At 47.9% G+C, this 19,387-nt stretch overlaps 1 protein-coding gene across 1 annotated transcript in view; it reads right to left on the reverse strand.

Annotated features, from left to right (window-relative positions):
• The window catches only part of LOC134983100 (zinc finger protein 436-like), an 83,283-nt gene that overhangs the window by 61,716 nt on the left and 2,180 nt on the right, over positions 1 to 19,387 (reverse strand). The window contains exons 2-7 of the mRNA XM_063948803.1: positions 10,609 to 10,742; positions 9,263 to 9,319; positions 6,990 to 7,099; positions 6,301 to 6,492; positions 6,098 to 6,221; positions 5,885 to 5,982 (exon numbers count right to left, since the gene is read on the reverse strand). Coding sequence (XP_063804873.1) covers positions 5,885 to 5,982; positions 6,098 to 6,221; positions 6,301 to 6,492; positions 6,990 to 7,099; positions 9,263 to 9,319; positions 10,609 to 10,742 — 715 coding nt within the window. The remainder of the gene's footprint in view (positions 1 to 5,884; positions 5,983 to 6,097; positions 6,222 to 6,300; positions 6,493 to 6,989; positions 7,100 to 9,262; positions 9,320 to 10,608; positions 10,743 to 19,387) is intronic.

Below are 19,387 nucleotides of genomic sequence, written 5' to 3' on the forward strand. Positions count from 1 at the left end.
CGTCATTGCTCCCATACACCTCACACACTCCGGTCACTGTAAGGGTGCAGGGTGCAGGGGGGGCGCCCTGGGCAGCAATAGAATACCTCTCCTATGACAAATTACTATATACATGTACAGGTGGGCACTGTACATGTATATAAAAGAGCCCCCACCATATTGTATTAAGTTTGAGTGGGACAGAAGCCCGCCGCCGAGGGGGCGGGGCTTCTCCCTCAGCACTCACCAGCGCCATTTTCTCTCCACAGCACCGCTGAGAGGAAGCTCCCCGGACTCTCCCCTGCTTGACACACGGTGAAAGAGGGTTTTAAAGTAGAGGGGGGGGCACATATTTTGCGATTATACATTATAGCAGCGCTACTGGGTAAACATTCTGTGTTTTTTCCTGGGTCATTGGCGCTGGGGTGTGTGCTGGCATACTCTCTCTCTGTCTCTCCAAAGGGCCTAGGTGGGGAACCTGTCTTCAGATAAGAGATTCCCTGTGTGTGTGGAGTGTGTCAGTACGCATGTGTCGACATGTTTGACGATGAAGGCTCACCTAAGGAGGAGGGGGAGTGCATGATTGTCAGGTCGCCATCGGCAACGCCGACACCGGACTGGGTGGATATGTGGAATGTCTTGAATGCAAATGTCTAGTTATTGCATAAGAGGTTAGACAAAGCTGAGGCTAGGGAGCAGTCAGGTAGTCAGACCATGCCTGCCCCAGTGGCACCGGGACCTTCTGGGTCTCAAAAACGCACTATCTCCCAGATTACTGACAAAGATACCGACACGGATTCAGATTCTAGTGTCGACTATGAGGATGCAAAATTACAGCCAAAGGTGGCAAAAGGTATTCGTTACATGATTATTGCCATTAAAGAGGTTTTGCATATCACTGAAGAACCCCCTGTCACTGACACGAGGGTACACATGTATAAAGGGAAAAAGCCTGAGGTCACTTTTCCGTCCTCATTTGAGCTAAGCGAATTGTGCGAAAAGGCTTGGGAAACTCCAGATAGGAGACTACAAGTTCCCAAAAGGATTCTTATGGCGTATCCCTTTCCACAAAAGGACAGGATACGATGGGAATCTACACCTAAAGTAGACAAGGCGCTGACACGCTTATCCAAGAAGGTGGCACTGCCTTCCCAGGATACAGCTACCCTCAAGGATCCTGCTGATCGTAAGCAGGAGGTTACCATGAAGTACATTTACACACATTCCGGTACTATTGTTAGACCGGCTATGGCATCGGCCTGGGTTTGTAGTGCTGTCACAGCATGGACAGATTCCTTATCAACGGAGATCGACACCCTAGATAAGGATACCATTCTAATGACCCTAGAGCATATCAAAGATGCTGCTTTATATATGAGGGATGCTCAAAGAGACATTTGTTTACTAAGCTCCAGAATAAATGCTATGTCTATTTCTGCTAGGCGACTCTTGTGGACCCGACAGTGGATGGGGGATGCCGACTCAAAGCGGCATATGGAGTCATTGCCTTATAAGGGGGAGGAGTTGTTTGGAGAAGGCCTCTCGGACCTTGTCTCTACTGCTACGGTCGGTAAATCGAATTTCTTACCTTATGTTCCCCCGCAGCATACTAAGAAGGCACCTCATTATCAAATGCAGTCCTTTCGTTCAAATAAAAGCAAGAAGGTACGGGGATCGTACTTTCTTGCCAGAGGTAAAGGCAAGGGAAAAAAGCTGCACACAGCTAGTTCCCAGGAGCAGAAGTCCTCCCCTACGTCTGCAAAATCCACCGCATGACGCTGGGGCTTCCCTGGGGGAGTCAGCTCAAGTGGGGGCACGTCTTCGACTTTTCAGCCAAGTCTGGGTTCACTCACAGGTGGATCCCTAGGCAATAAAGATTGTTTCTCAGGGATACAGGCTGGAATTCGAAGAGGTGCCTCCTCGCCGGTTTTTCAAATCGGCTCTGCCAGCTTCTCCGTCAGAGAGGGAGTTAGTGTTGACTGCAATTAAAAAATTGTATCTTCAACAGGTGATAGTAAAGTTCTTCTTCTCCAGCAAGGAAAGGGGTATTACTCAACCCTGTTTGTGGTCCCGAAACCGGACGGTTCGGTCAGACCCATTTTGAATCTAAAATCCCTAAACCTGTACTTGAAGAAGTTCAAGTTCAAAATGGAATCGCTCAGAGCGGTCATCGCCAGCCTGGAGGGGGGGGATTGGATGGTGTCCCTGGACATAAAGGATGCATACCTTCATGTTCCGATTTTCCCTCCTCACCAGGCGTTCTTGAGATTTGCAGTACAGGACTGTTATTACCAATTTCAGACGTTGCCGTTTGGGCTTTCCGCGGCCCCGAGAATTTTCACCAAGGTAATGGCGGAAATGATGGTGCTGCTGCGCAAGCAGGGTGTCACAATTATCCCATACTTGGACGATCTCCTCATAAAGGCGAGATCTCGGGAGAAGTTACTGGACAGCGTGTCACTGTCTGTGAAGACTTTACAGCAGCACGGTTGGATTCTCAATCTTCCGAAGTCCCAACTGGTTCCTACAACGCGTCTGACTTTTTTGGGCCTGATTCTGGACACAGACCAGAAAAAGGTTTTTCTTCCGATGGAAAAGGCTCAGGAGCTCATAGCTCTGGTCAGGAACCTATTAAAGCCAAAAAAGGTTTCGGTGCATCACTGCACACGTGTCCTGGGGAAGATGGTGGCATCTTACGAGGCAATCCCCTTCGGCAGGTTCCATGCGAGGAATTTTCAATGGGACCTACTGGACAAATGGTCCGGGTCTCATCTATACATGCATCAAAGGATCACCCTGTCTCCCAGAGCCAGGGTATCTCTCCTGTGGTGGCTGCACAGTGCTCACCTCCTAGAGGGCCGCAGGTTCGGCATACAGGACTGGATCCTGGTAACCACGGACGCGAGCCTCCGAGGTTGGGGAGCAGTCACACTGGGAAAAAATTTCCAAGGTCTCTGGTCAAGTCTAGAGACTTGTCTCCACATCAACGTCCTGGAGTTGAGGGCCATATACAACGCCCTGCGTCAAGCGGAAGAATTACTTCGCAACAAGCCGGTTCTGATTCAGTCGGACAATGTCACAGCAGTGGCTCATGTAAACCGCCAAGGCGGCACAAGGAGCAGAGTGGCAATGGCAGAAGCCACCAGGATTCTTCGCTGGGCGGAAGGTCATGTAAGCGCACTGTCAGCAGTGTTCATCCCGGGAGTGGACAACTGGGAAGCGGACTTCCTCAGCAGACACGACCTTCATACGGGAGAGTGGGGACTTCATCAGGAAGTCTTCGCACAGATCGTGAGTCGGTGGGGACTGCCTCAAATAGACATGATGGCGTCCCGTCTCAACAAAAAGCTAAAACGATATTGCGCCAGGTCAAGAGACCCTCAGGCGGTAGCGGTAGACGCCCTGGTGACACCATGGGTGTTCAGATCGGACTATGTGTTCCCTCATCTACCTCTCATACCCAAGGTGTTGAGAATAATACGACTAAGAGGGGTGAGAACAATCCTCATTGTTCCAGATTGGCCACGAAGGACTTGGTATCCGGATCTGCAAGAGTTGCTCACAGAAGATCCGTGGCCTCTTCCTCTAAGACAGGACCTGCTGCAGCAGGGGCCCTGTCTGTTCCAAGACTTACCGCGGCTGCGTTTGACGGCATGGCGGTTGAACGCAGGATCCTAGCGGAAAAGGGTATTCCGGAGGAGGTCATTCCTACCCTGATTAAGGCTAGGAAGGATGTGACATCGAAACATTATCACCGAATATGGCGAAAATATGTTTCCTGGTGTGAGGCCAGGCATGCTCCTATGGAGGAATTCCATTTGGGCCGTCTTCTTCACTTCCTTCAAACTGGAGTGAACTTGGGCCTGAAATTAGGATCTATAAAGGTTCAATTTTCTCCCAAAAAGAATTGGCTTCTCTTCCTGAAGTACAGACGTTTGTGAAGGGAGTACTGCATATTCAGCGTCCGTTTGTACCTCCGGTGGCGCCTTGGGACCTTAACGTGGTGTTACGGTTCCTTAAGTCACCTTGGTTTGAACCACTCAAAACGTTGGAATTGAAGTACCTCACTTGGAAAGTGATCATGTTGTTGTTAGCCTTAGCCTCTGCAAGGTGAGTTTCGGAATTAGCGGCTTTGTCACATAAAAGCCCCTATCTGGTTTTTCATGTGGATAGGGCGGAGTTGATAACTCGTCCTCAATTCCTTCCTAAGGTAGTTCATCTTTTCATATGAACCAACCTATTGTCGTGCCTGTGGCTACGCGTGACTTGGAGGATTCCGAGTCCCTTGATGTGGTCAGGGCTTTGAAGATTTATGTGGCCAGAACAGAAAGGGTCAGGAAGACAGAAGCATTGTTTGTTCTATGGCCCTCATTCCGAGTTGTTCGCTCGTTCTTTTTCATCGCATCGCAGCGATTTTCTGCAAACTGCGCATGCGCAATGTTCGCACTGCGACTGCGCCAAGTATATTTGCTAAGAAGTTTGGTATTTTACTCACGGCATTACGAGGTTTTTTCTTCGTTCTGGTGATCGTAGTGTGATTGACAGGAAGTGGGTGTTTCTGGGCGGAAACTGGACGTTTTATGGGTGTGTGTGAAAAAACGCTGCCGTTTCTGGGAAAAACGCGGGAGTGGCTGGAGAAACGGGGGAGTGTCTGGGCGAACGCTGGGTGTGTTTGTGACGTCAAACCAGGAACGAAACTGACTGAACTGATCGCAGTGGCAGAGTAAGTGTAGAGCTACTCAGAAACTGCTTAGAAATTTCTATTCGCAATTTTGAGAATCTTTCGTTCGCAATTTTGCTAAGCTAAGATTCACTCCCAGCAGGCGGCGGCTTAGCGTGTGCAATGCTGCTAAAAGCAGCTTGCGAGCGAACAACTCGGAATGAGGGCCTATATGCTGCCAACAAGGTTGGCGCTCCTACTTCAAAGCAGACTACTGCTCGCTGGATCTGTAACACGATTCAGCAGGCGCATTCTTCGGCAGGATTGCCGTTGCCAAAATCAGTTAGGGCCCATTCCACTAGGAAAGTGGGCTCTTCTTGGGTGGCTGCCCGAGGGGTCTCGGCATTACAGTTGTGCCGAGCTGCTACTTGGTCAGGATTAAACACCTTTGCAAAGTTCTATATGTTTGATACCCTGGCTGAGGAGGACCTCCTGTTTGCTCAATCGGTGCTGCAGAGTCATCCGCACTCTCCCGCCCGTTTGGGAGCTTTGATATAATCCCCATGGTCCTTACGGAGTCCCAGCATCCTCTAGGACGTTAGAGGGAATAAGATTTTACACCTACCGGTAAATCTATTTCTCGTAGTCCGTAGAGGATGCTGGGCGCCCCCGTCCCAAGTGCGGACTTCTTCTGCAAGACTTGTATATAGTTATTGCCAACATAAGGGTTATGTTGTGGTTTCATCGGTTTGGACCGAGACTATATTGTTTGTTCATACTGTTAACTGGGTAGTTTATCACAAGTTATACGGTGTGATTGGTGTGGCTGGTATGAATCTTGCCCTTGGATTATCAAAATCCTTTCCTCGTAGTGTTCATCGCCTCTGGGCACAGTTTCTCTAATTGAGGTCTGGAGGAGGGGCATAGAGGGAGGAGCCAGTGCACACCCAGAGTTCAGTTCTTTCTTAAAGTGCCCATGTCTCTTGCGGAGCCCGTCTATTCCCCATGGTCCTTACGGAGTCCCAGCATCCTCTACGGACTACGAGAAATAGATTTACCGGTAGGTGTAAAATCTTATTATCTCACCTTCATCAATAAATTACTCATTTATTAAGCACCATGCACACAAAACGTTCATATTAATTATATATATATACTACCTAGCTTTATAGTGGTCCCTATTCTGAGGAAAGAATGAAAAATTAACACTTTTTGGCATCCAACAATACCTTCAATCCCACCTACCTGACCTTCCTGTGGGACACTGTGATTCTCCTCTGTTTCATCCTGGGAATAAAGAGGACAGGAACATCTCTCTGGGGTATTCCTGTTACTGGCCCCATCTGTAGGAGACACAGTGACTGAGTACATTGTACATATGTGATTATCAGGTGATGTGTATCTAGGTGGCCCCCATAGCTGCTCTCTCCATTACACTACATGACAGTCTCCTCTTACCCAGTGATGTGAGGGGCCGGTGATTCTCCATCATCACGTCCTTGTACTGATCCTTGTGTTCCTCTATATACTCCCACTCCTCCATGGAGAAATAGACAGTGACGTCCTCACACCTTATAGGAACCTGACACACACAATGATACAGTCATCACCCAGACACATCCCCTGGTGTTACTGTATAATGTCCTATTCCCAGCAGTTACCTCTCCAGTCAGCAGCTGAATGATCTTGTTGGTGAGTTCCAGGATCTTCTGGTCATTGAGTCTCCCATGTATCAGTGAGTGAGGTGAAGGCACCGGGATGGGGCTCTGGGTCCTGCTCAGTCCTCCTGACACACGGGGGTGGCGTCTGGGTGTCACAGGCTCTCCAGATGTCTTCTTCATTACTTTATAATCCTGTGTATTGAGAGAAACACCAATATACTGTATATCACTATATGTTACCAAAAACCTTCACATCTCCAGTCAGGTCCCTGTGTTAGTAATAGAGATAAGAGTGATGTCACTGTGACACTCCCAGACTCCTTCACTTTCCCAGTCAGATCCCTGTGTTAGTAATAGAGATAAAAGTGATGTCACTGACACTCCCAGACTCCCTCACCTCCCCAGTCAGGTCCCTGTGTTAGTAATAGAGATAAGAGTGATGTCACTGTGACACTCCCAGACTCCCTCACCTCCCTAGTCAGGTCCCTGTGTCAGTAATAGACATAAGAGTGATGTCACTGTGACACTCCCAGACTCCCTCACCTCTCCAGTCAGGTCCCTGTGTTAGTAATAGAGGTAAGAGTGATGTCACTGTGACACTCCCAGACTCCCTCACCTCTCCAGTCAGGTCCCTGTGTTAGTAATAGAGATAAGAGTTATGTCACTGTGACACTCCCAGACTCCCTCACCTCTCCAGTCAGCAGGTAGATAATCTCCAGGGTCAGGTGTAATATCCTCTCAGTCATGTGATGTCCGTCCATCATCAGGGATACAGATGAGCTACACAGGACAGTATACCCTGTACATAGGACAGAAATTCATAATCAATAACAGAGATAAAGGCCGATTTCTCACTGGTCTACACCAACTTAATTTAACTTATTGACCATTTAGGCCGTCAGTAATCTACGGCGCACATACAGCCATATTGGCCAAAGTTGGACAGACTTCCCACCCATTCCGGAAACAGACAGAATTCGGATCCCCTCTGGACACCAAAAGACAAAAGTGTTGGGCATTGTGAATATAGGTTATCGCCCATAAAATTTTATGATATGTATGTGCTGCTGCCAGGTGGATTGCCCTCAATGTTTCTGGGAACATTCCTATGTTCTGTAGGAAATGTGTCTAGTTACATCCTGCAACGCCACATCCGGTCTGACTGGAGTCAGATCATATGTGGTGACCACGATGAGATGGGAGCTTTCCCAGCCCCTGAGGAGGGCTCAGGTGAGTGATCACCAACAGGTGGCGGGGTTTAAAAAAGCAGCTTAGTACGATATTCAGATGTTGGATGTAACCTGGTCAGTGCCAACAAGAAGTCACTGGACTGGGCACAGTTTGGCGAGGCTCGAACACAAGGAACTTGCAGAGCGGGAAAGCTTGGTTACAAAGTAGAAGATCATCAACAGACTTCTCCACTCCTTGCGTCCACCAAAAGCAGGGAGACATTGACCTTAGTCCCCACCATATGGGTAGAGGAGAAGGGTAACCAAATCCCAGGACTTTGCATCACAGTGACTGGTCCTTGCTAACAAGATGCAGGAGTGTTTGTACTGCAGTGTGGGGAATCCCTAGTATTGTCGCATTATCACTATTATTGTGTGCTCTGTGTTTTATGTATAATAATAGGGCGCTTCTTTCACCCACTATCTGCCTAGTGATTTATTCTAACCATTTTGAACGACGTATGATGCACAAGTCTGGCCTACGGGCAGATCAGTCAGCTGGCAGGGCGCGCAGAACTAAACATATCTCCCGGTACGGTGCCGTGACAGGGCATCACTGCTCTTTGTGCCAACCCCGCCCTCTGAACACATGTCATGCAAAGGGGATGAGGCCTCCAGTAACTTGAAGTACAACACTGCCCAAAGCATCCTCAGGGTGGTCTGGAAGCTGTTCAGGTTACAGGAAGCCTGCTAGCCAGATCTAGGGGTCATAGTTGCCTACACCACTCACACAGCCCTGCCGTCCGGTATTCTCACACTCTACACAGGCGGAGCTCCCTCCCACTCCACATGCAATGAGATGGAACACTCACCCACTCTGCACACAGCCTAATAAACTTCCTGTCCACTCTATAAACTCACTCGCTCCTAGCTGCAAACTCAACGCCCATGTCTTTGTGGCAGGTTGGGTATGTTATACCATCACTATCTCCACAGTGAGTATGCAGGCTTAAAGTTATAAGACCTGCGTGGTTAAAATGCTCTAAGTAGCATTACATTTGTGTCGGGATGCCAGCAGCGGCACTGTCATGTTGACATACAGTGGACATAGTGAGTGACGACTTGCTGACCCCATCCCCCTTTGGGGCTCATATATTCTCACTCAACTATCCTCACGATCCCTTCCTCAGACCAATCTGTACAATGTACAGACCTAGGTGACCTCTGCCCTCTATGGGTACAGGCTCCACCCCCTGCGACATGAAGAGGTGACAGCACCAAAACAAGCCCCATGCATTCCAGTGACCATCTTCCTATATGTCACATCCCATAGAGCTATTCCCAGGATAGCGGTGACAGAGGACAGACTGTTCCACCATACACCCCTGACCTCCCTGCAATAATAACATACCTCCCAATATGACCCTCTCCAGGAGGGACAGAATGCTCTGCTCCTGGACTTCCCTCTTAATTTATGATTGCCATCACCTGTGCTGAAACACCTTTCTTATCCATTAACTTGTTCAACACAGGTGCTGGTAATCATAAATGATGAGAAAAGTCCAGAACCAGAGCATTGTGTCCCTTCTGGAGAGGGTCATGTTGGGAGGTATGTGGTAACAGCTGGCTGCCTGCAGTAAGAGGGGGATGTACTGGCAATATACAGGTTACACAGCACCATCACATGTGTGACATCCCTGCTGCTCTCATACCACTTACATGAGCCATTAGTTATGCCCTGCAGTATGGATGTGAGGAAATAACAAGGAATAGACAATACGGGCTAATTATACCTGTAATTACCTTCTGCCAGTCACAGTAATGTCTCCTGTCTGCTTCCTCCCACTCACCTATGACACGTGAAATGTTACATCTAACTTCCGGTTCATGCGTGCCACCTGTTTTGCTCATACCCCTGGACTTCCTGTCTATGCGTTCCACATAACTACTGGTCTGTGCGTTCCAACTGGCTCCCGGGTTTACAGAGGGGAAAGCAAGTGTGTTATGGGAGACGTAGTCCACGTGTCTGTGAGTTCCTTTAGTGTCAAGTTATTTATGGACTTCTACCCCCAGAATGCATTGCAATTAAATAATTAATACAGGCCAGTCACACTGCAGTCTTCCTCCAAACTTAGTTACTCCGCCACCTGGTGTGTAACTAGAGAAATTCGTCTCTTTTTACTGGCCACAGTAATAATAAAAAAGAATCAATATTCTCTGTTTCTGAACTGCATCTCTTTTCCCCAGTAATCTTATCATTATTATTAATTAGGGGGGTATCCTATTAGCAGCGGTGCGATGTGCTCCTCCCCCGATGCTGGCACTTATCGTGGATTATGCTTTGAGTGCCTCAGTCCTAATCACGATAAGCGAGCTGCCGGAGCAGCAATAACATGGGATCATGGGACTTATCCCCGATCCCAGGTGTTTTCGCACAATCGTGGGTCCAATTTTGGCCAATTAAAACTGCCTCTAATTGGATACCACAATAATGACCGTCATAGCAGGACCCGTTCCTGTACCCACACAACAGGTGCTGCGCATATGTGCAAAGTACTGTCAATCGGTACTTTGCACATCCTGTAGCAGTTGCTATAGGATCTGAATGGCCCCCCCATTGTGGAGCTGCAGCCAGGTCCAAGATGGAGGTTCCTGATCCAGGCCCCATTTGATAACAGCCCCCAATGTGGGAGCCTGAAGAGAGAGAGTACCACCCTGAAGGATGGGGATCTGAGACACAATAAATAAGAGAAAATGGTAGAGAGCTCCTTGGTAAGAAGAACAGGCGCTTCTTATGAGATTGCTGCACCAAGCAGCCACCACATAAACAGGGGAGTCACTCTCGTATAAACACAAAAACAAAAAATATATACCGGCAGCGCTACTGATGAAGTGATTGGAATGAAACAATATTATATAATATAACAATTTATTATGATAAAAACCAATAAAACTACTAAAATTAGCAATTACTCTCCTCACAATTATATAAGGTAGATTACATACACCACATTCAGTTAATATTTCTGTATATAGTGGGATCGCTTGGTGTCTTTTTCTTTAAAATATACCCAGATAAGTCCACTAATTCCATAGAGGTTTGGTTAAATTAGCACAGTTCGGTTGTTTGAATATTTACCGGTGACCACTTTAGAGGTGGAAAGGCTTCCATACATGAGAGTCCATGTTAGGTTTAGAATGTCCTCATTTGTGTTGGTGAGTGCTGGAGATATCCTCTTGTTGCTGCACAGCAAGTTGGTAGTGGATCCGGGACTGGTTCAGACACACACTGGTGATCATGGAAAAGGAAATTTTTACACATGACAATAGCGCTCACCAAGTGACATGCAAAAGTGTATAATCAACTAGTATAGAATGCATTCACCCTTAATTGAAAGATATTCCTCATAAGCTGGTGAATGGAGGATAAAGATTCACTCTAGGAGGTCCTCATAACAAACATCAATATTCAAATTGAACGGATGATATCCAGAAGAAACCTAAAAAATAAGTGCCTCTTTCCCCAATATGAATGGGCAAGCAGTAAGAGGCACCATTAAACACAGACCATGGTGTAGTATTTTTGATAAAAAACACGCACTGGTTTTAATGCACAGATAAAACTTACAGGAAGTTAAAAGAACAAAAGCATGTCATATAAGACTCCACGGGATAACACAGATGGTATATCACCCAAAGATTCCTTGCAGCCACTGCAGGTGGTGTTGGAAGATGTGCACAATCTCTCCAAGTGTCCAATAGCATGCAGGGTAACAGAGGGTGGTTGTGTCCAGATGTCCCAGGGTCAGTCACAAATTAAAAGCAAAAGCCACGCTTAACGCGTATCGGACCAAGTGTCCTTCATCAGAAGCGTGGGTTATTGGCTCCAAAGTTGTGCTTTTAAACCTTATTAATTAATGGTCCCAGCTGTCTCCAATTGTCGTCCACGCATCGCGCTCCGTGCAGCGCACATGCTCGATGACGACCGGAAGCCGGAAGTCGTCACTGCGGGTCACCTGCGTTCCACGCACCCGGAAGTCGTCAGATCGGCTTCATACTCCGTGGATATCCTTGCTGTTTACATGCGTTCCACTGACCAGGAAACGCACAGGACCGTCATCCAATCCTCTCAGTGAATCATTCCTTTGTGGTTAAACTCATATCGAATATGATCACAGAGTCCCGGACTAACATAAATCCATATATGTAATACATATAAAAGAAAAAAGAAATGGCAGCAATTACCAGTGATATAAACACAAATCTAAAATAAGGGACAGTATAAAGGATAGGTGCTGAGATGAAATAAAAGACCTAAGTCAAAAAAAACATTTTAATTCAAATTCATCGTTCAGTCCCCTTGGGCTTAGGGTACCTAAATGGTGTATTGACTTCATCTCCGCTTGGGAGAGTCTTTTGTCTAGGTCCCTAGTTCTCCACTTCTGTTGTATCACTTGTATACCCCAAAAGTTCCTTAATGCACCTGTATTGGAATTATGTATCCTTTTAAAATGTGAGGAAACACTGTGCGATTCAAGACCTTTCCGAATATTATATATGTGCTCGGCCCACCTTACCTTGCCACTCCTTCCTGTTTTACCCACATAGGCAAGGCCACATACACATTCGAGTACATATATGATATTCTTAGTGTGGCACGTGATAAAATCACGAATGGGATATTTGTGGCCATTAACAGTGTATTCCGTGAATTTCCTCACTGGGGCCTTAACAGTTTTGCACATTAGGCAATCACCGCAACGGTGGAAGCCTTTAGTCCTCACACTCTGTCTCAATTCCATATCAAGGCTACTCCTCACAAGTTGGTTCTTAAGGGATTGGGACTTCCTGTAGATAAAAGTGGGTCTATCTGGCAACAAGTCGCCAATCACCATATCCTGTTTTAGAATGTTCCAGTTATTGATAAAGACTTTTTCTATACTTTTAAAAGAACTACTATACTGGCTAATAAAGGCCCACTTAAATCTATCATCAGAATTAGTGGGTTTTTCCCTTATTGTCAGTAATTGGGACCTATCCACCCCATCTATCCTTTTTCTGGCTGATTCAAGAATATTAGGTGTGTACCCTTTTTGTGCTAGTCGATCTGTGAGTTCATCCAATTGCTGATCACATATTACTGCATCCGAACAGTTTCTCTTGACCCGTGTAAACTGGCTGAAAGGTATCCCATCCAGCCAGTGCGCATGGTGTTGACTTGTTCTGTCAATGAAACTGTTGGGAGTCTGTTTTTTTCCTATAGGTTTTTGACTGAACTTCACCATCCTGGATATAAATACTCAGATCGAGAAAGGACACCTCATTCTGACTTTGAGTAAATGTAAATTTAATATTCATATCATTCAAATTAAGTCTCTGATAGAATATTCGCAGCGACTCTTCGTCCCCACGCCAAACAAAGAGAACATCGTCTATATAGCGCCGCCAGGACACCAGGCCCGCCACCAGGACCCCCTCACGCCAGATCTGGGTGTCCTCCCAGTACGCCATAAATAAATTGTAACTGTATGCTAATCACTGTAAAGTTTTGTCTAATTTGAACCCTTTAAAAAGGTCATACTTTTTTGTATCAATATTTCATAATTGTAAACCTGTATTCTAACCATAATCTAGTACAACCAGAAACGCTGTATTTCTGCAGCGGGGTTCACTGGTATTCCACAGGGAATAACATCGGGGTGTACGGTTGGATCTTGAGCCGAGGCACCAACAGGCTAAAGTTTTGACTGTTCCCAGGATGCACTGCACCGCCTCCTCTATAGCCCCGCCTCCAGGCACTGGAGCTCAGTGTGTAAGTTGGTGCCTGCAGTGCAGGTCACTAACAGGTGGGGCTGCGCTAGGCAGCCCTGAAAAGAGCTTTTTAGAAGACTTCAAGGGCCGCAGCACTTTCTATGTCTTTATGACATGCTGTGGTGTGGCTCCATCACCTCCCTCAGCGACGCTGCATACTCCCGCAGCCTGGTTCCCGGGTTCTTGCAGCGGAGACACACCGGTTTTTCAGGCACACCACGGCTGTCATTCTCCAGGATCGTGTGGCTGTAAGGTAAATCGCGATTCAGTCGCAGTCCCAGGAGACAGACTGCGCTGCTGGTGTGCACACTGTGTCGCACAGGGACCCCACTATATCCACCAGGGCAAGGAGTACAGGTCGGATTTATTAAAATCCATTTGCAAAGGCTCCACAGTACCCGGTGGTGAAGTCCAGCAGAGGGGATAAGGCACTGACCTGTAGCCCCTCCCCCAGCTCCGGGCACCATCTACTGCTGGTGTTCCCGCCCTGGAGCTGCATTTCTCTCTCTCTCCCTCACTCCCTGAAGAGATTTTGGTGCCATTACATAGCTGCGGCTGATCTCCGGGACTGCTGGGCATTGTCTCCTCTGTAAATCCGCCTGTATCATCAGCGCTGTGCATTTACAGACACTTAAGTATTCTACATGTCATTTTAGACACTGTTAGTTAAGAACAAGTGTACTGCTATCTGAATATTTAGTACAAGTATTCTGTGATATACAGTGTTTACTGTGCATTGTTATACCTGTATACATACATGCCTATATGTAATTAATAGTGCAGTGCAGTTTTATTGTTATATGTGATAATTCCTGCATTGTACCTGTGACTGAGTGTGCCTATAGCTGCTGTGTGTATTCCCCTCTTGTGTATCACACGTTTGCTATCACTATGGAGGTCATTCCGACCTGATCGCATGCTAGCTATTTTTTGCAGCGCTGAGATCAGGTCAAAACTCGGCAAAACTGCGCATGCGTATGCACCGCAATGCGCAGGCGCGTCGTACGGGTACCAAGTGGATCGTTGCTGGGCGATTGATTTAACGAAGAATCTATTTGCGCAGCCGATCGCAAGAATATTGACAGGAAGAAGGCGTTTGTGGGTGCCAACTGACCATTTTCAGGGAGTGGTTGGAAAAGCGCAGGCATGTCCAAGCGTTTGCAGGGCGGGCGTCTGACGTTAATTCCGGGGCCAGACAGGCTGAAGTGATCGCAGCGGCTGAGTAAGTTCAGACCTACTCAGAAACTACACAAAACTTTTTTGTACCGCTCAGCTGCACAACGAATCGCACACTTGCAAAGCAAAAATACACTCCCCCAGAGGCGGCGACTATCTGATCGCAGCGCTGCAAAAAATAGCTAGCGAGCGATCAGGTCGGAATGACCACCAATATTCTGTACCTTGGGGATCTAGGTGCATCAGGGTCTCATATAATATATAGTGCTACACAGGGTTTGTATTTCTCACTTTGTTTTTCGGTCACCCCACACTGCTTATATCCTCTGTTTGTGCTCTGGATTTACTGTCACAATACACAGGGGTTCATTTGCTGGTTTTTGTGTTTGTCTGGCTATATTGTACTGTTACACCCTAAGGCTACTTCCCATATAATGTCTGCTACACAGGGCGGGACATCTGCGGACGCTCCTGCATCATGCAGTGCTGTCGTCACGGATTCACCAGTGGGGGAAGTGTTAGCTGCTGGTCCAGGCGCTGGGGGTCATACATCTCCCAGTCCGTCTGTGGCACCTGTGGTCAATGAAGACCCACCTTGGGCTGCTTTTTTAAATATGCTGACTACGCTTGTAACGCGTCTCACGCTCCCTGTGGGGCCTCCTGTGCCATTACAGCCACATATTGTCCCTGTAGTTAGTCCGCCGTGGGCGGATACTTTGTCTACCCAGTTACAGCAATTAAATCAGACTTTGGTTAGGCAAAAGTCCACCCCACATCCCTCTGGGGCCAAGGGGTCATGTAAGTGGGCCATTTCTACCTCACAATCCACTAATATTTTGGATAATTCTTCTGATGAGGATGGGGAATATACTGATCCGTCAGACACTGATACAGTCGCTTCTGATGAGGAATATACAACGCACGTTGATGTTCCTGACCTAGTGGAGGCTATCAAGCTGATTCTCCAAATTGATGATGACATTGAGCCTCCTGTTACATCTAAGAAACCTGATAAGTTTAAACGTCAGAAGGTTGCTAAAGTAGTTTTACCACATTCTGACCTCTTAATTGACATATGTCAGGAATCCTGGTCATCTCCAGGAAAGAAATTTTCCCTGTCTAAAAATATGCTAGCTTGTTATCCTATCCCTGCGGAGTTGAGTAACAAGTGGGAAACTCCACCGCCGGTGGACTCTCATGCCGCCTGTCTTGTGGTGTCCTCTACTCTGCCTGTCACCACTGTCACCTCACTGATTTAACCGACAGCTAAGTGTGTGGATGGATGCCTGAAGTCTATTTACACTGTTACCAGTGCTGTACATAGACCCACTATGGCTGCCTCTTGGGCGGCAAAAGGAATTGAAGCATGGGTTCAGGCAATTGAGGAGGCGCTACCTCAGGATTTTTTGACACTGCCAGACAATATCTATCATATATTACCACAGCCTCTCACTATATTCAGGAGGCGGCCTCTGATGCGGGGGTCATGGCAGCCAAGGCTTCTACTACGTCTATCCTGGCTCGCCGGATTCTGTGGTTAAGGTCCTGGAAAGTGGACCTGGACTCTAAAAAGACCTTGGAGGTGCTCCCTTTCAAGGGAGACATCCTGTTTGGAGAAGATCCGAATAAGATTGTGACTGACTTAGCGACAGCCAAGACTGCATTTCTCCCAAGTACTAATCCTTCTGCTCAGAAGGCTAAGAGTACTACTTTTCGTTCCTTTTAACCTCAAAGTAAAGCAAAAGGTCAGGCGTACCCGAGACAGGCTCGTACTTTCAAAACCACTAAGCCCAAATCTAAACAATCCTGGGCCGGTGTCAGCCTGCTTCCAAGCAAGACAAGCCTGCTGCATGCATGATGGTGTGGGTCTCCCCCTGGGGAATCCCAGGGTGGGAGGCCGACTTCTGCAGTTCGCCCAGGCCTGGTTAAAGACCACTTCAGACGCCTGGGTACGGGAAGTTGTCTCTCACGGGTACACAATCTCTTTCAAGAGACGTCCCCATCACCAGTTCTGTTCAACGGTTATCCCTTCGGATCCGTTGAAAGCGCAATCTCTACACCTGGTTGTACAATCCCTCCTGGAAACAGGAGTGGTAGTGCCGGTACCTCTGTCACAGAGAGGCCGGGGATACTATTCGACCCTGTTTCTAGTTCCGAAACCGAACGGGTCTTTCCAGCCTGTCCTCAACCTCAAATCATTGAACAAGTTTGTGAGAGTGTCCAAATTTGGTATGGAAACTCTGCGCTCTATTGTGCTGGCCATGGAACCCGAGGACTATATGTTATCCCTGGACATACAGGATGCTTACCTGCACATACCTATTGCCATTTCGCATCAGCAGTTTCTGCAGTTTGCTATTGGCAACCTTCATTTTCAGTTCCAGGCTCTGCCACTTGGACTGGCCACGGCGTCTCGGATTTTCACCAAGATTATGGCCGTGATGACGGCTTTCCTCCGTCGTCAGGGAATCAGGATCCTGCCGTATCTGGACGACTTGCTGATTCTGGCGAACTCCCAAGATGTCCTTCTCAGTCAACTGGAGATGTCGGTCCAATTCCTACAAGCCCACGGGTGGCTCATCAATTGGAAGAAGTCCTCGCTGGTCCCTGCTTGGAGCATGGTGCACCTGGGGGCGCTGCTGGACACACATAGCCAAAGACTGTTTCTGTCTCCGGAGAAGGTCCTGAAACTTCAGGAAAAGATCAGATGCTTCCTCCCTCGCCAGAGAGTGTCGATACACTCGGCGATGCAAGTACTAGGCCTCATGGTATCGGCTTTCGACATGGTAGAGTCCGCTCAATTTAATTTCCACCCTCTGCAGAGGATAATCCTTTCCAAATGGGACGGCCTGCCTCATCGGATCAGGTCTCAAATGATCTCCTTGACTCCGGCGGTTCATCTGTCACTGACCTGTTGGCTACAGGACCAACAGTTGAGAAGGGGCCATCCCTTCTGGATCTCCAACTGGGTCCTCCTGACAATGTACGCCAGTCTGCGAGGTTGGGGCATGGTGTTGGAGCAACACTCTCTCCAGGGTCAGTGGACCAGGGAGCAATATCTTCTCCCGATAAACATTCTGACATTGCGGGCAGTGTTCAATGCGATGACACTGGCCCTGCAATGGGCGGAACGCCATCTGCCAGCCATATCGGCAGTGTTCATTCCGGGAGTCCTCAACTGGGAAGCGGAATTCCTCAGTCGTCTGGACGTGCACGCCGGAGAGTGGAGTCTTCATCCCGAAGTCTTTCAACTCCTAGTGGACAAGTGGGGCCTACCAGATGTAGACATGATGGCTTCGTGACACAATCACAAGGTTCCGATCTTCGGAGCAAGGACAAGAGATCCTCAAGCAACATTCGTGGACACACTGGCGATTCCATGGAACTTTCGGCTGCTGTACGTGTTCCCTCCAGTGTCATTCCTTCCCAGGGTAATACGGAAGTTCAAGCAAGAAGGAGGAATACTACTTCTAGTCGCTCCAGCATGGCCCAGACGGCATTGGTTCTCAGACCTGCAGGGTCTCCCGGGTCTCTCGATAGAGTGTCCTATTCTACTTTCTTAACACCCAGACCTCCTCGTTCAGAGCCCTTGTGTCTACCCAGACCTGGCCAGACTGGCTTTGATGGCGTGGCTCTTGAAGCATCACTCCTGAGGGCCAAAGGATTCTCTGAGGCGGTCATTCACACTATGTTGAAAGCCCGTAAACCAGCTTTGGCTCGGATTTATTACAGGGTCTGAAATTCTTACTTCACCTGGTGTGCTGCTAAGAATTATGATGCATATACTTTGAAAACTTCCAGACTGTTGGCTTTTCTACAGCAAGGCCTAGACTTGGGCCTTCGTCTGGCCTCCCTCAAGGTTCATATATCTGCCTTGTTGGTGTGTTTTCAGAGAAAAATTGCGTCTCTTCCTGACATTCACACTTTCACTCAGGGTGTCCTACGAATTCAGCCACCCTATGTCCCTCATGTGACTCCATTGGATCTGTCTGTAGTATTGAATGCCCTGCAAGAGTCTCTATTTGAACCTCTTGAGTCTGTGGACCTTAAATGTGTTACGTTTAAGGTCATATTTCTGTTGGCTAGTGCCTCTGCTAGGAGGGTGTCGGACTTAGGCGCTTTGCCCTGTTGTCCACCCTTTCTGATTTTTCACCGTGACCGGGCTGTTCTTCGAATTCGCCCTGGTTATTTGTGCTATCTTTTCACTTTAACCAGGATATTGTGGTTCCGGCCTTCGACTCTTTTGGTCTATCTTCCAAAGAAAAATTGGATGTGGTCCGGCTCTCCGTATTTATGTGGAGAGGAATGCCTCCATCAGGAGGTCAGATTCCCTTTTTGTACTCTTTGGTTTTCACAAACATGGCTGGCCTGCGAATAAGCAAACCTTGGCCAGATGGATTAGAATGGTGATTGCACAAGCTTATGCGCAGGCTGCGCTTCTAGGTCCTGCAACTAACAAGGCCCGTTCTACTCGGTCGGTTGGACCTTCTTGGGCGGCCCGCCGTGGCGCGTCCGTTGAACAATTGTGCAAGGCGGCTACGTGGTCCTCTGTGAACACGTTCATCAGGTTCTATGCCTTTGATACTTCCGCCTCCCAGGATGCTACCTTTGGATGCCGGGTTCTTGCGCCAGCTACAGTGCGTCCCCTCCCATGAGGAACTGCTTTAGGACATCCCCAATGTTATTCCCTGTTGAACACAGTGTTCCCCATTGCAGAGAAGGAGATTTATGGTAGACTTACCATTGTTAAATCTCTTTCTGCGAGGTACACTGGATTCCACAGGGCGCCTGCCCTGACGCACTTAGCTTCTTTGGGTTTGTATGGCATTAGCCGCTAGTCCCTTCTCCTGTTGTGAGAATGTGGTTCTATGTGACAAACATCTACCGTCTCTCTTACCTGCTACTGCATTGGACTGGTTAACAAAACTGAG

This window comes from Pseudophryne corroboree, assembly GCF_028390025.1.
Source record: "Pseudophryne corroboree isolate aPseCor3 chromosome 3 unlocalized genomic scaffold, aPseCor3.hap2 SUPER_3_unloc_1, whole genome shotgun sequence".
Lineage (NCBI taxonomy): Eukaryota > Metazoa > Chordata > Amphibia > Anura > Myobatrachidae > Pseudophryne > Pseudophryne corroboree.